The 17071-nt window shown below is 36.6% G+C and overlaps 1 protein-coding gene across 2 annotated transcripts in view; it reads right to left on the bottom strand.

Moving 5' to 3' along the window:
- Nucleotides 1-17071, bottom strand: part of LOC106882547 (fibroblast growth factor 16) — a 276742-nt gene that overhangs the window by 15462 nt on the left and 244209 nt on the right. The window contains exon 1 of one of the 2 annotated variants that reach the window (XM_052973498.2): nucleotides 3249-3341. The exons of the other annotated variant lie outside the window; for it this stretch is intronic. Coding sequence (XP_052829458.1) covers nucleotides 3249-3300 — 52 coding nt within the window. The 5' untranslated portion in view covers nucleotides 3301-3341. Of the gene's footprint in view, nucleotides 1-3248; nucleotides 3342-17071 lie in introns of those variants that run through there. 2 annotated transcript variants of the gene reach the window in all.

The following is a 17071-nucleotide window of genomic DNA, read 5'->3' as shown; positions in this document are numbered from 1 at the left end:
ATGGACATGCAATATAAGGACCCCTCAGGTCCAAATATAACCTAATACACCTGCATAATGTATAACGAACACACATACATATATAGAGTTAAAGTAAAATTGCTTCTATTGACGTGATGTAACAGGTGTATACACAGTAAGTGCTTAGTTAGCCTCTATTTATGACCCTATCTTCCCTTTATATTGTCCTTTATAACTCAGACAAGCCTTCCACTAATTATCTACCTCAGTCTCTCTCCGAGCTATTCACCACTAAAATCCTCTAGTAAGGGACTACCTTATGTTTTTCTCTCTGAAGAATCTCAGTAGATTGTTTAATTTTCGTTCGCTGAGAAATGCACAAATATTCTGGAAACAGCTGTGAGATGGTTACTACACACCTTCTGACTCCCATATTTCTTACGATAAACTCTATTCTAACAACTCTTTTGTAACAATGCAGAAATTATTCTTAAATATATGAATTCCATGCTTTAAACTGACACGAGTTCTTTATTTGTTCATTCATTCTTTCTACTCTACATACATACATATATATGTATATGCGTATATATGTATATATACACACATACACACATACACACAAACATTCATATAACCATATATATATATGTGTGTATGTGAAAGAGAGTATGTGCATATGTATATATAAATATATATATATATATATATATATATATAAAATATATAGTTTTAAGGAAAATAGCCAAGTTTCAAGAACTCATCGATGAAAATCCACTATCACATATAGAAAAAATAATAATTAAAAGCACAATAAATGAGTATAATATAAAGTAAAGTAAATATCATAAGATAAATATAATAAACAGAATACACGTGTTTCATAACTAATTTTCAAATAGAAAAGAAATTTAAATCGATTATAATCAATTGAAATTATCGAAAATAAATTCTATTCAAAAATATAGCTAATCGTCAGATCGTAAGTAGAACAATAATTAGATATATATATCTCAACCAACAATAAGTACCAAATGAATTAATATGAAATACTTCTTATATAAAGATAGAAAAATTATTAAAAATATCATAATATCAAAATAATAACCATTCACTAATCATCCCTTCATCCATTATAATAACATGTATATTATATACAAAAAACATCTTACATAAATTATCATTGTTTTAAATTATCATTGTACAATTTGAACGAAGTTTAAGTTTAAAATAATAATGAAGATAAAATTAGTACATATTTAACCGGTGTGATAGTTAAAGCTATACTATTTAAAGCTAAAGATGTTTATTTAATTATAATTAAAAATCAATTGAATAATAGAAAAATACATATTTATAATTATGAGTTTGAATTACGGAAAAATATGGATAAGTACTGTTTTTTACTTTGCTAAAGATTTTCTACTATTTGAAAATAATATGTATTCTTGTTTTTTATATTATTCATTTGGTTCTTTATAGATTATTTTTAATAGATAACTAACTTATTTAACACTAAATTATTTAGAAGTTATAGTTTCATATCAACATAATATTAGAACTTCGATTTGAATAGTGTTGATATATTTTCGATTATTTTTCATTAATAATATTTGATTAATAATTAATCTTTATAGTTTATAATATCGTTAAAGATTTTTTTAAAATTAAAACTTTGTATATATATATAAAGTTTAATCTTTTATTCTTAATAATTTTTTTCTTTCCTAATTTTTTCATTCATAATTTTTCCATTCATAATTTTTTCATTCATATTTTTATTATTACGTTTGTAGAAATAAATAATCTTGTATTTTTCTATTATTCAATTGATTTTTAATTATAATTAAATAAACGTCTTTAGCTTTAGATAGTATAGCTTTAACTATCACACCGGTTAAATATGTACTAATTTTATCTTTATAATTATTTTAAACTTAAACTTCGTTCAAATTGTATTTAAAACAATGATAATTTAAAACAATGATAATTTATGTAAGATGTTTTTTGTATATACTATACATGTTATTATAATGGATGAAGGGATGATTAGTGAATGGTTATTATTTTGATATTATGATATTTTTAATAATTTTTCTATCTTTATATAATAAGTATTTCATATTAATTCATTTGGTACTTATTGTTGGTTGAGATATATATATCTAATTATTGTTCTACTTACGATCTGACGATTAGCTATATTTTTGAATAGAATTTATTTTCGATAATTTCAATTGATTTTAATCGATTTAAATTTCTTTTCTATTTGAAAATTAGTTATGAAACACGTGTAATCTTTTTATTATATTTATCTTATGATATTTACTTTACTTTATATTATACTCATTTATTGTGCTTTTAATTGTTAATTTTTCTATATGTGATAGTGGATTTTCATCGATGAGTTCTTGAAACTTGGTTATTTTCCCTAAAACTATATATTTTATATATATTTTATCTATAAGGCTCAATTTAATTTTAATTTTTTATAAATTGATTTTAATTGAGTTTTTACCTGCAATTTTGGATTTTGTCCCTAATATTATTATATATATATATACATACACACATGCACATACATATATATATACACAAACATTATATAGCGATGTGTGTGTGTGTGCGAACATACACGCGCTTGTACCAATCCCATACAGTATTAGCAAATATATATGAGACAAAATTATTATCATAAAAATGATGATCATAAATTAATAATAATAATAATAATAATAATAATAATAATAATAATAATAATAATAATAATAATAATAATAATGATAAGGAGGAGGAGGAGGAGGAGGAGGTGGATGACGACGATGACGATGACGATGATGATGATACAATGATAATGATGATGGTGATGATGATGATGTTGATGATGATTAGCAAATAAAATGGTGCGCCTTAGACAGCATATAGATAGGCTCTGATGTAGCAAATATGACAGTAATATAATGATTTCTTTTATTTGCCAACAGGGCCACGTGGGGGTGCAATACAAAATCAAATAAAGTGTGGTGGTTTACATATAATGAAATGATAAAAAAACGGGGTACATTTTAGGAAGCAAACCCAGTATACAATGAAACAAAGAAGGTAAGCATACATAATAAGTTTTTTTGTTGTTTGTTCCTTCAGGAGAAGAGCCAGTTTCCGGTTTCATTGGCGTATAAGTTCCTCACCTGGATGGGACGCCGGTCCATCGCAGGTGAGTTGCTAGATGCAGGAGGAAAGAGTGAAAGAAAGTTGTGGCGAAAGAGTCAACAGAAGTTTGGTATTACCTTCTGCCGGAGCCGCGTGGAGTTTAGGTGTTTCGCTCGTAAACACACACATCGCCCAGTCTGAGATTCGAATCCGCGATCTCTCGACCGTGAATCCGCTGCTCTAACCACTAGGTCATGTGCCTCCACAATACATAACATACAACTGTAAAAGAGAAAGAAAGAAAGAAAGAAAGAAAGAAAGAAATAAGTGGATGATAGTGATGTCCTGCTGATTCAGGAGGACCTCTAGGGATAATCGAAGAATCCCACCATCCAAGATCACCCTGAATACCAGGGACAAATGCCTTCTCCGATTTCTTTCCTCCGACTCACAGGTCTCCACTTAGAGCGGTACCATCCATGTCATAACATTCACCCACCTTTCGATAAATTCACTCGAGGACAGCACTTCCCTCTCCACTCACAATTTCTTTTTCAAGTCAAACTTGAAGAAGTCAATGAGAGATTTACCAAAGAGGAATGTATTTGTTCTTATGCCTTTCAGTTTTGTCCTCCAAACAACTTATTTCGCTTCAGCCACTAGGGAAATGAAAACTGCCTTGCCTGTCCAACTGAAGGAAGTTGGTGGGGCAATCATCACTACAGAATCGGCCGGTAGAGGGATCCGTCTCAAATGTGACAGCAGCTGTTCAGCATAGCCCCACAAGTCAGCAATACCCAGACAACGAACGAATGCATGCAGAAATCTTTCGTCACTTTGCGCTCACCTCGGACAAGCATATCCGTGCCTGTAGAGTTTATCTTTAACCTGTAGCACTGCCAGACCAAGGACTTCTGGAGATGATGTATGATAGTTCCTTACCGCAAAGTCCTCTGGAGCCGACTAGCCAGTGCCCCGAGTCTCCCAGAGAATGTTGTCGCACTTTCCCGCCACTAACCATCTATTAATTTCTAAAGCAGAACATCCACCGATTCCATTGCCCGACTGGTGCCAGGCGCCCAGTCTCGGTCTTTTCTTCACTCAGAACTGTAGCTCAGTCAAGGAGACGAGCTGCGGAAAGACGTGCCTCACAAACGGAGTCCACACACGCTCACCGTCCAGAAATCGTTGCAGGCGGCATAATCTAAGACCGTGTCTGCGCATTAGGAGCCACGGCATACCTAATTCGTCCCTCACAGGATGCTAGCAACAGACAGGCTGCCAGATCATTGGAACGCGTCTCTTCCACAAGAATTTAAATAAGAGACGCTCTAACCTGGTCAAGCAGTTACCGGGACAAGGCACAACGGTCAGTCAATAAGGTGCTATTGTGCACTGCAGCGGTCCAGCCTCTGAAAACGGGTCCGAAACCGCCTAATTTTAGGACGGTTTCCAAGTAGCGATGGTCGACTCTATCAAATGCTTTTGATTGATCCAAATTGATCAGAGCACTCACTGAACCAGCATTGGTCACAGCCTTCTCTATGATGTTTCGCACAAAGTGGAGGTTGTCGTGAATAGACCTGCTCGTGATTGAAAACGTCTGCGCTTCTCCGACCAGGCTACCAACGATAAACGCCAGCCTTTTCGCTAAATTCTTGGCCAAAATCTAAAACTTTATTTTTAGGACAGTTATGGTTCGAAAATTCCCTGCTACTCCTCGTTGTCGGCTTCCTGCCTCAGTAGTTTTGCCACATCTCTGCTAACAGCATCAGGAACTCTCTCGTTCTGTTACCACTTGCGGTGGACGTATGCCTAATAATCCTTTCTCCTAAAGGTACAGGTGCTGAAATTGAGTGGGAGAGGGTAAGTCGATTATATCGACTCCAATATTCAACTGGTACTTAAGGATTAAAGGCAAAGTTGAATTCGGAGGAATTTGAACTCAGAACGAAAGGACGGACGAAATGTCACTAAACATTTCGCCCGGCGTGCTAACGGTTCTGCCAGCTCACCGCCTTAATAATTATAATAGTCACACAAGATCGAAATGACAGGAATACGAAAAGCTTTCTCACTACAAAGATCTGCAAATTGAATTTAAAAAAATGTGGAAGTTTAGTACAACGATAATACCAGTAGTAATTGGTGCATTGTGAATGATAAGGAAGGGAGCTGAGAAGTATATTAAGCAACTCCCTGGTAACTCCAATTTCGGTGAACTACAAAAGATAACCTTCATGAGTACAGCCCATATACTACGGAAAGCACTCTCCATCTAAAATGGAATAAATGCGGTGTTAATTTTAGCATACATACAAAACAAGTCTCCTTGCTACTCTTGACTTCGGAGGATGCCCGGTACTAAGGCAGCTGAAATAAAGTTATAAGGAACGGAAACCATACATAATAATAATAATAATAATAATAATAATAATAATAATAATAATAATAATAATAATAATAATAATAATAATAATAATAATAATAATAATAATAATAATAATAATAATAATTATTATTATTATTATTATTATTATGTACATTGTTTTGTCTTGGTGTAAAAGATGGGCAACAGCAAATATTCTGCTTAATACCACAGATTTGCTTGTCAGTTGTTTCACCTTTACCAGTTGAGCATGTCCCTTGGTGGCTGATGATATGTGCATCTCTGATCATGAGTAGAAGTAGTGGGGGAGCATCATAGCCATGTGTTGAGAGGAATCCTTTGGGGTTTGAATAATTCACCTTTGGAAACATGGGTGTTTTGCTCAACATCCTTAATCAAACCTTATTCAGGGACCTTTTCAGCGGGACCGGCTACTCGACCTGAAGAAAATTCTAACTGGGCCCCTCCTGCGAGGTCATGCGCTGTTTATCTTGATATGAGATCACCATGTCACGCACATATGGTTGTGATGCATGTGCCTGGTGTACCCTTATCAGACGGGTAGTCATGATGGGTATACTGGGCTTCGTATATTTTAACCCAGTGTCATTTTGATGGCATGCATTGCTCAATGATAATAATAATGATCCTCTCTATTATAGGCACAAGGCCTGATATTGGAGGGAGGGGAAAGTCGATTACATCGACCCCAGTACTCAACTGGTACTTAATTTACATAATTTACAGATTTACATAAAAGAGGTACAGGAAATGGAAAAGACGGTGAAATACCATGTGGCTGTGTGGCAAGAAGCTTACTTCCTAACCACATGGTTCCGTGTTCAGTCCCATTGCATGGTGCCTTAGACAACTGTGTTCTACTATAGCCTCGGGACAATCAAAGCCTTGTAAGTGAATTTAGTGAACGGACACTGAAAGGAGGCCGTCATATGTGTGTGTGTGTGTGTGTGTGTTTGTCCCTCCACCACCACTACTTCACAACCGGTGTTGCTGTGTTTACGTTCACGCAATTAGGCTTTAAAAAATACTGGGGTCAATTTATTTGGCTACAGTTCTTCAAGATAGTACCCCAGAATGGCTGCAATCTAATGACTGAAACAGGTAAAAGACAGTGTACAAAGTTTTTGATAACATTTGAATGATGCAGCCCTCCTGGTACAGAAGAAACTCCACTAGGGCCAATCAAAGGAAGCCCACAAATCTATATTACCCTGACCGCCAAAGGCATGACTCTCTCCCAAATGTTGCTCTCCAATCTATGGTGCATACTTATAGTAGGGCCATTTGCTCTATTATTGCCACAGTCACCCATCTTTTCACAAATTCACCGGGTGGTAGTACTTCCCTCTTCACCCTCATTTTCCTTTCAATTTATTAGACTGCGGAATGACTCAACCGCAGTCCTTTTTATTATGCCTGCTACATAATTTATCGTTCTCTTTCGCTTGCAAAGTTACAGAGACGTAAGCACACCACACCGGTTGTCAAACTAGAGGGGTCAAGCACAGACAAAAACACATGCACATATATATATATATATATATGTGTGTGTGTGTGTGTGTATGTATATATGTATGTATATACATACATACATACATGCATACATGCATATATACACACACACGCACATATAAGCCTGCATGTATGCCTGCATGTATGCCTGCATGTATGCCTTCATTTACGCCTACAGCGGCATTGTTTCACTTTCACTCTACCAAATTGACTCAAAAAGTTTTGGCCTGCCCGAGGTTATAGTAGAAGACACTTTCCCAAGGTGCCAGGCAGTGGGACTGAACCTAGAACCATGTGGCTGAGAAACAAGCTTCTTACCACACAGACACGCTTGCACATTTTCTCTGTTATTATAGCTTTTTGGTATTGGTATCTATCATTCTTGCTCACCTCAGGGCGAGCTGTCTCGCCCGTTTGACAACTTTCAGTGTTATTTAACACTCGGCGTCGAATATGGATGGATGCTAGGATGGGTGGATGGATGTGTGTATTTTTTATGTATGTATGTGTGCATAGTCAATCGCCGCTAAATTTACTCAGTTGTTACTCAGAATTTTTAATGGGCTAAGCACAGAAGCTATGTGGTTCCGAAACATTCACTCAATATTACGGAATTTTAAAAGGTGGCAGAAGATATCAAGTCCGTTGTTGCACTCGTGGGATTGGTTAAGGTTGATTGGACTAGTTGCATCATGCAGATATATGGCCCTGCATTACACATTAATCCTGTGACAGTAAACTTGCAGTTCGCAACAAACCTCATCGCACGACAAACCGTAAGGAACTTGTATGAGCGGATCGTGCAAGTGGAGTTATGAACATTTCCTGATGCTTATGACGACTTCATATCATGTGAACAGATCCTCATACATGCCTCGCGTGCGTGACTAATGTGTGAAAGTCTAAGTAATCTTCTAGTAAACAACAATACTGTTACGTGTAGTGTATGCGGTTTGCTCCAGCCTGTGCCTGTACACACACACTTTCGCACGTGTGTGTGCTTGCGTAGCGTATATGTGCGTACATGTGCGTAGGCGCATATATCAACACAACTTTTAATACGATCTTTGAAAGACGCACATAACTCTATGCATATACTTGTGCGTGCGAGTGTTACACATGTATACACACACTTAGGACACTTAGTTTATTTTATTACTTTTTATTTTCTTAAGATAATTTTGGGAACTTTGATCTTGTGTTTACAACACTGTCCTCGATAAAACATTATCATCATCATCGTCATCATCATCATCATCATTACCGTCGCCGTCGTAGTCGTCATCGTTGTTGTCGTAGCCGTCATCGTCGTCGTCGTCGTCGTCGTCGTCGTCATCACACACAATTTCAAGAACAATTACAACAATTAATACTGCTACTACTCAGTATCAACACCAATACTCGCCAGTTGACATTTCTAGTTCGACCGCTTGACCTACAAGATATAGCAGCTCAGTTGAATTTGAGTTTGCGTCGGTATAATTTATTATGGATCAAATTATTAAAACTATTAAAAACTAACCACTGGTGACGCAGTCGTTATATGGCTAATATTCAATAGCATCATTAAAGGATCGCCATTAAAGGTGAACTGGCAGAATCGTTAGCACGCCGGACGAAATGCTTAGTGGCATTTCGTCCGTCTTTACATTCAGAGTTCAAATTCCACCGAGGTCGACTTTGCCTTTCATCCTTTCGGGGTAAATTAAATATCTGTCGAGCACTGGAGTCGATGCCATTGACTAATACCCTCCCACAAAACTTCAGGCCTTGTGCCTATCGTAGAAAGTATCATTGAAGGATTGCGCGAGACCGAGAGGAACACGAAATGAAAAAAACAAAAACAAAGAAAAAACACGGAAGTAGTGATAAAACAATAACTAAATTTCAATATATTAGCGAAAGAACTGACCTCAAGCACTGAAGACAACAATTAATATAACAATAGCTTAAGTGGTGTTAATACTAAGGAAAGCAAAAGTATAAAAAATGGAAAAGCAGAGAGAATAATAAAACTTTAGAAAAATCAGCCACAATGGACGGAAACACTTAAACTATAAATGAGCCAATGAAAAATTTCTCTACAAAGTTACAAAAAAATAGCAGTCAAAACTTCATTAGATCCTAGGAAGAATACGGTTCATCTCATTCTCGTCGTATAGTTTTTAGGCGCAGGAGTGGCTGTGTGGTAAGTAGCTTGCTTACCAACCACATGGTTCTGGGTTCAGTCCCACTGCGTGGCACCTTGCGCAAATGTCTTCTGCTATAGCCTCGGGTCGACCAAAGCCTTGTGAGTGGATTTGGTAGACGGAAACTGAAAGAAACCCGTCGTGTATATATATATATATATATATGGGAGAATATACAAAAAATAACAACAGACGAGGACAGGTGGTGTAAATAACAAAAGTATATATTAGTATGACGCTCGGGAATACGGAAAGTCTTTGACGTTTCGAGCTACGCTCTTCAACAGAAAGAATACGGAGACAAGGAGAAAAACACGGAGAAAAAAAAAATTGTTATATATATATATATATATATATATATATATATATATATATATATATATATATATATATATATGTATGTATGTATGTATATATGTGTGGGTGTGTGTGTATATGTTTGTGTGTCTGTGTTTTTCCCATCCACTATAGCTTGACAACCGATGCAGGTGTGTTTACGTCCCCGTAAACTAGCGGTTCGGCAAAAGAGACCGATGGAATAAGTACTAGGCTTACAAAAAATAAGTCCTAGGGTCTATTTTTTCGACTAAAAGGCCGTGATCCAGCATGGCCACAGTTAAATGACTGAAGCAAGTAAAAGAGTAAAAGTGTTTAGAGCATATAGAATATAGGTTCTGATACACCAAAGCAAAAACAGATTTGAATGGTCGAAGCTGAAATATTGACGGGTCATACTTGCATTCTATGAGAGTTAACATGGTAATGGGGTGGGCAAAGCAGCAACAGCGGCGACGATAGCTACTACTACTGCTACTACTGCTGCTGATACTACCACTACTACTACTACTACTACTACTACTACTACTACTACTACTACTACTACTACTACTACTACCACCACCACTACTACTACTACTACTACTACTACTACTACTACTACTACTACTACTACTACTACTACTACTACTACTACTACAGATAATATCTGTGACAAAATAGAATAAAACTAAGCCCTCAAAACAACACTTATTAAAAGAAAATCTAAACGTTGATACTAGACGAATGATATCACAAATGCTTAGTAACCACATCAGTATCGTGGAAACTAGGTCTGTCATTCATATTTAACATACTTTTACTGAAATACCACTAAAACAATGCGAAAAAATGTACAATATATTATATTGGCATGAAGGGAAAATGCCTGTCTTTTATTTAACGCAATAAATAAAACAAAGGTAACAACAGAGGCAAGAAAAAACAAAAAATTTCAAAAGGAATAATAGTTTAGAATAATTTATAACAAAGTTACATTTGTGTGTGTGTGTGTGTGTGTGTGTGTGTGTGTGTGTGTGTGTGTGTGTGTGTGTGTGTGTGTGTATGCATGAGTATGTGTTTGTGTGTGTAAATTTGTGTGTGTTTGTGTTTTTGTGTATCTGTGTGTGTAAGAGAGAGAAAGAGAGAAAGAGAGAGATGGGGTTGTATGAAGTGTAGTGAATTATAGAAATAACGAAATATTAAAGAGATCACGGAAACATGCAAGTTTGAGAGAGCAGCACGTATGTGGAATTTGAACTCCTTAAATGAGAAGAGAATTAGGGGAGATAAAAGAATTCAAGTGATAGAAATCTTTACAATACAATAGAACAACAACTTCAACAACAAATAAATAACAAGAATAAAATACACAGCCGGAAGAGATACTAAGAACTAATAAATACAAACGTACGCACACACACGCAAACAAACAGATACACACGCGCATACACACAAGTACACACACACACACTCATAGATACACCCACACACACTGATATACTGATTTATGTACATACTTATATGCTTATATGTATATGCATGCATACACACACACAGACATGTGTATATACGTATACATATATATAAATAGATAGATAGATATATATGTGTGTGTGTATATATATATATATATATATATATATATACTATTATCTCTCTCTCTCTCTCTCTCTACCTCTCGTTGCTCACTTTTATTCTACTTCCTCCCCTCCTTTTTCCTCTGCTACTCTTTCTCTTCACACAGCCTTGGTCACGTGTGTCCGGCTGCCATTTCTTTTCGTTCTTGGAATCACCAAGCTCGCACGTACTTCTTTGCCCCTCCTGTACGTGCTTCACAGCGTTCAAGACATACACACTTCACGTCTGGCTGTACAGCCTTTTTGTTTGTTTATTTCACCGTTTCGTTTTCTTGTCTTGTTTTCCGTCCGCCACTACCCTCCACGAAAGCAGTTTAATTTGTGTTCGTGGGAAGAGCCATTTTAACGATGCGTACTGCCTTAATTCTTCGAAACGCCGGAGTTTTAATGGTGGCAGCTGATGAAGGGGATGTTTCTATGTGGCCTGCTTGTTTGTTGCACCTTGTTTACCATTTTGTCCTTGTTCTTTTGCCACGTCATGTACCTAGTTATGTATCTATATGTACATGTAGATGAACGTATATACATACATGTACATATATATGCATATACTCATATATTGTTTATATATATATATATATATATATATATATATATATATATATATATATATATATATATATATATATATATGATAGAGGGGGCTCGAATACCGGAGCTAGCTTATCCAGAGATAACATGATATGATGGCTATTTTTCAAACGTCGTAAAGCAACGATTCTGAACCATTTTTTTGTTTTGTTGTTTTTTTTTTATATATGAAACCTTTTCATTATTATTTTACTCTGGTTGAAGCTCATAACCATTCTATGTTTGAAAACTAGCTTTACAGGTACATCTTTCAAAATTCCTAAATTTTTTTTTTCACTCACTCACTAGTGTAGGACTGTGGACTCACACACAAGGGAAATATGTTTCACCACCCAGAAACATAAATCTATGTAAAACGTTAGAAAGAGAAACGTAGCTGTTTCTTGCAATAAGTACTTTTAAAGCAAATTTGTTTACAATGACCCCTAAAATACTAACGTGGATAGCCAACTTACTATTTTGCTTGCGTAGACCCCTCAATAGACCCTTATATGAATCTCCAGGTGTCATATTGAACTCGACTGAGGACCACTGGCGTAGAGTGTAGGAATGTAGTTTAGAATTGTTTATTGACCCCTAAAAATTGGTAAGTGTCGTGCAAACTGTGTGTGTGTGTGTGTGTGTGTGTGTGTGTGTGTGTATGTGTGTGTGTGTGTGTGTGTGTGTGTATGTGTGTAAGAGCGCGTGGCTTAGTGGTTAGGCTTTAGGGTACTCGATTCACGATCGTAAGGTCGAGAATTCGATTCCTGACGGCGCGTTGTGTCCTTGAGCAAGACACTTTACCTCACGTTCCTTCAGTCTACACAGCTGACAGAAATGGGTTGTTCCTATATTTCAAGGGGACAGACTTGTCACACTCTGTGTCCCACTGAATCTCCCTCAGAACTACGTTATGGTTACGCCTGTCTGTTATGTGCTCAGCCACTTGTACTTCAATTTCACGAGCAGGCTGTTCCGTTGATCAGAGCAACTGGATCACTCATCATCATAACCGATGGAGTGTCAGCTTACAATTACACACACACACACACACACTATTATTTTTTATCTATCTATATATATATATATATATATATATATATATATATATATATATATATATATATATAAAGAAAACAGAAAAAAAGGAGAAATGTTGATGAACAACAATTGACTTACATCAATTATTATTTATCAATTCCCTACAAATAGACTGGAATCCGGTCTATTTAATAAATAATAATTGATGTAAGTCAATTGTTGTTCATCAATATTTCTCCTTTTTCTGTTTCCTTTACATTTTGATTCTTCATAAACTCGTATTTATCAATGTCTTTACTTTTAATTTATGAGCATAATATCCTTGCATATGTATACCCATGGTTAGACACATAGGTAATATACCGGTAGTATAATGGATACTTCTAACCCTTCGATTGTTATTTTAACATCTAACCCAGCTAAGCTCTGATATATATATATATATATATATATATATATATATATATATATATATATATATATATATATATATATATATATATATATATATATATATATATATATACACGATTAGAGGTTGTGTTAGCCTCATGAAGGAATGGTTTCTGCCAAGGAAATACTGGTTCAATACCTAATATTTTCTGGGAATTATTTTCCTTAAAATAATAGGTATATCTCCATTTTCCTTTTCTTGTAGTATATATATCTTAATAACGAGAAACGCAGATGGAGATTTTATACTTTTATTAATGAATTGCTACATATGTTTCGGCATGACATGTATTTTTATGGGACCAATCCTCCATATCTATAGGATATTATTAAATATTATTTGTAATATCCATGGGCCGTATGAGAGACCATTAATTCAGCATACATAATTCTTCATGCAATTTTTGCATTAGTTTGTTGCCTGAAGAAGTGTGCATGTGGAATTAATGGGCTCTTATAAGATATTTAATAATATCCTATGGATATGGAAAATTGGTCCCATAAAATTACATGTCATGCCGAAACATATGTAGCAAAGCTTCAATAGAAATATAAAATCTCTACCCATGAAGTAGTTCTCGTTATTAATATATTTATTCTAAACTACCTAGAGTACCGTATACATAATACTCTCATACAGCTAACTCGACATGTTGGGAATAATATACTGTGGCCAGCAGCAAGTAACACAGGAGTTATTAGTGCATTCGTAGACATTTGCCATATAACAAAATACAAATATATATGTGTGTATGTGTGTGTGCGTGTGTAAACATGTGTATGTACAGGGTGACGATAAATTCTGGATACATGGCAAATATCACTAATGTTGTTTTAGAATGGGCTTCTCGATCACCAGATATTTGTCCTCTTGACTTCTTCTTGTTGGGTATATTGAACGAGAAGCTGTACATCTAAAAGGACGCATCATGAATGAATATGCTCAAACTTATGGGAAAATTTCGAGTTACTGCATCAACTTCATGTGCATCTGATGAAGCACACTGAACTTCACATCTCTAATAGTGGAAACCTCGCAGAAAATTATTGAAAATAAGCATTTTCGCCTATGTATCCAAGCTTTGCAACCACCCTGTATATATAAAAGTACGTTATATATAAAAGTACGTTATCAGTGGTTGTATTAACAACCACTGATAACGTACTTTCATACGTGAAAAAGAAATCAAAGAAATCAAATAATTCAAGTTGCACACACACACACACACACACAAAGAAACACACACACACACACACACACAAAGAAACACACACACACACACACACACACACACACACACACACACACAAACACACACATTCATATAAACACATAAACAGACTCGCAAATGCACAGTGACGCATAATGTCATATAAAAACAATTAGTGATGGGGGTGAAAATCAAGGAATAGTAGCTAAATCTGTCTTAAACCAGAATTATAGTCTTAAAAACGATGCACGAAAGTGCATACAATAAAGAAGAATTAAAAAATCAGGCTGGTTATGGTAGAGGTGCTTTTGTTCATAGTCTGCTCGACTACTGTTAAACCATATACATACATACATACATATATATATACATACATACATACATAACACTGTGTGTGTGTGTGTGTGTGTGTGTGTGTGCTTGTGTGTGTGTGTGTGTGTGTGTGTGTGTGTGTGTGTGTGTGTGTTTGTGTGTGTGTGTGTGTGTGTGTGTAAAGCGTATATATCATTTTTGGGTGTATGAGGTGTTTAGGTTAGCAAGTATTTCTGACGGTGGTGTTCTTTGGAATAGCTCACCTACCTCTGAAGAATTTCCAGGAACAGAACACGGACATACACGCGAGATTTGTAGATCTAACAGTGGTGAGGGGCTTTGAATGATCATAGAAAAGTTCGGCTGCAATGACATATTCATCAGCATGGTGCGATAGTTTCACAAAGGCATGCTTACTCAAACACTGGCCAACGGTGAATCTTCGGATGCATTTCCAGTTACTAACGGAGTGAAACAGAGCTTTGTACTCGCACCTACACTAGTCAGCATAATGTTCTCAGCCATGTTGTTGGGCTCTTCTGCAACGATGATGAAACCAGTATCAAGGTCAAATTCAGGACTGATGGCAGACACTTCAGCCCACAGAGGCTACAAGCTAAGACCAAGGTGGAAGAAGTTTCAGAGTGCAGCTTCCTGCTCGCAGATGACTGCACACGTAACGTCGCCGCAGAGACCCAGATAGAGTAGAGCATAAACTGATTTTCCTTCATCTGCACAAAAATGGCCTCACAATTAATACTCAGGAGATAAAGATCATCCGCCAACCTGCCCCGCAGAAGCTATTTGTGGAACCTACTATCGCTGTCGAAGGGTAAACTTGAAAGTTGTAGTACACGTACCTCGGTACCAGACTCAACAGATCTGAGAACATCGAAAACGAAGACGACAAACGCACCGTCAAGAGAAGCTCAGCATTCTGGTGGCTACGTGAATAAATATTAGAGAGGAGAGGTTGGCCACCCAGTTGAATGTGTACCAGACAGGTTACGCCTGCGCGACTTGGACGATATACGAACTCCACGCCAAAAAGCTAAACGGCTTCCACATGAACTGTCTGAGAAAGTTGTAGAAATTCATCTGACTAGACAAGTTCCAAGAGACAGAGATCCTCTCTCGAGCTGATATACCAAGCATTTACACACTACTGAGGAGAACACAAGTTAGGTGAGCAGGCTGCCTTGTTTGAGTGACTGAAACACAACTACTCAAAAGATTATTTTGTAATAAACTGGCGGAAGACAAGCGTACATAGGTCGGACAGAAAAAGCGCTGAAAGGAAAGACTGAAAGTCTCACTGAAGAGCTTTGAGATGAACCCCGATACCTGGGGAATATAAGCTCAAGACAAGCTTGCCTGGCGAAGTTGCCCTCGCAGGGGTGTCAGCTCGTGCAAATAGAACAGGATATAAGGAGCTGAAAGAAAATGTCGAGAGCTAACTCGTTTTCTTCAGTCCCAACAGAATACCAGTGCCTGGCTTGCCACAGAAATTTCGAGCACAGTTCGGTCTGATCGGCCACAGCCGAACACACCGTTCTCTGTCCTTTTCTCTCATGTGAAACCCTTCGTCATCGTCGACGTCGACAGGCGAGCTAATATATATACGAGCATGTGATAGCTTTTTAATATTTTAATACTATACACAAATATGCACATATATGTATATATGTACAAGACTACCTGTGTGTACGTGCATATATCTGAATGTGTGTGCACGTGCGCGTGTGTGTAGGTGTGTGCGGGCACGCATGTATGTGCGGGTGTATATTTAGTTGTGTTGGAGGTTCGAAGGATATCTTAAGAGAGTGCTGTTTGGACTCTGTACTGTTCATAGAAAGACGAAACCTAGTTTATGTTTCGTTGCATGAAAGATATGTATTTGTATGTATACGTGCGTGTGTGTGTGAGTGTATATGTGCGAGTGTATATGAATACATGTATACATACATATATAGACATTTGTATATATCTTTTATCTTTTACTTATTTCTATCATTAGACTGTGGTCATGCTGGGGCACCGCTTTGAAGAGCTTTTAGTCGAATGAATCAAACTCAGAAATTATTTTTTATCTAAGCCTCGTTCTTATTCTATGAATCTCTTTTGCCGAACCGCTAGATGGCAGTGATGTGAGCAGACCAACACCAGTTTCCAAGCGGTAAAGGAGACAAACACAAACGCATGCGCGTGTCCATGCACACAAGTACTGACGCACACGCACAAACACACACGCACGCCCCCCTCCCCACACACAAACATAGTTCATAGATGAGGATCCGATAGTAGTGC

Source organism: Octopus bimaculoides, chromosome Z (assembly GCF_046866305.1).
Source record: "Octopus bimaculoides isolate indiv1 chromosome Z, ASM4686630v1, whole genome shotgun sequence".
In the NCBI taxonomy this organism is placed as follows: domain Eukaryota; kingdom Metazoa; phylum Mollusca; class Cephalopoda; order Octopoda; family Octopodidae; genus Octopus; species Octopus bimaculoides.
Note: the sequence above shows the minus strand (reverse complement) of the source record. Positions and strands in the feature narration are given on the sequence as shown.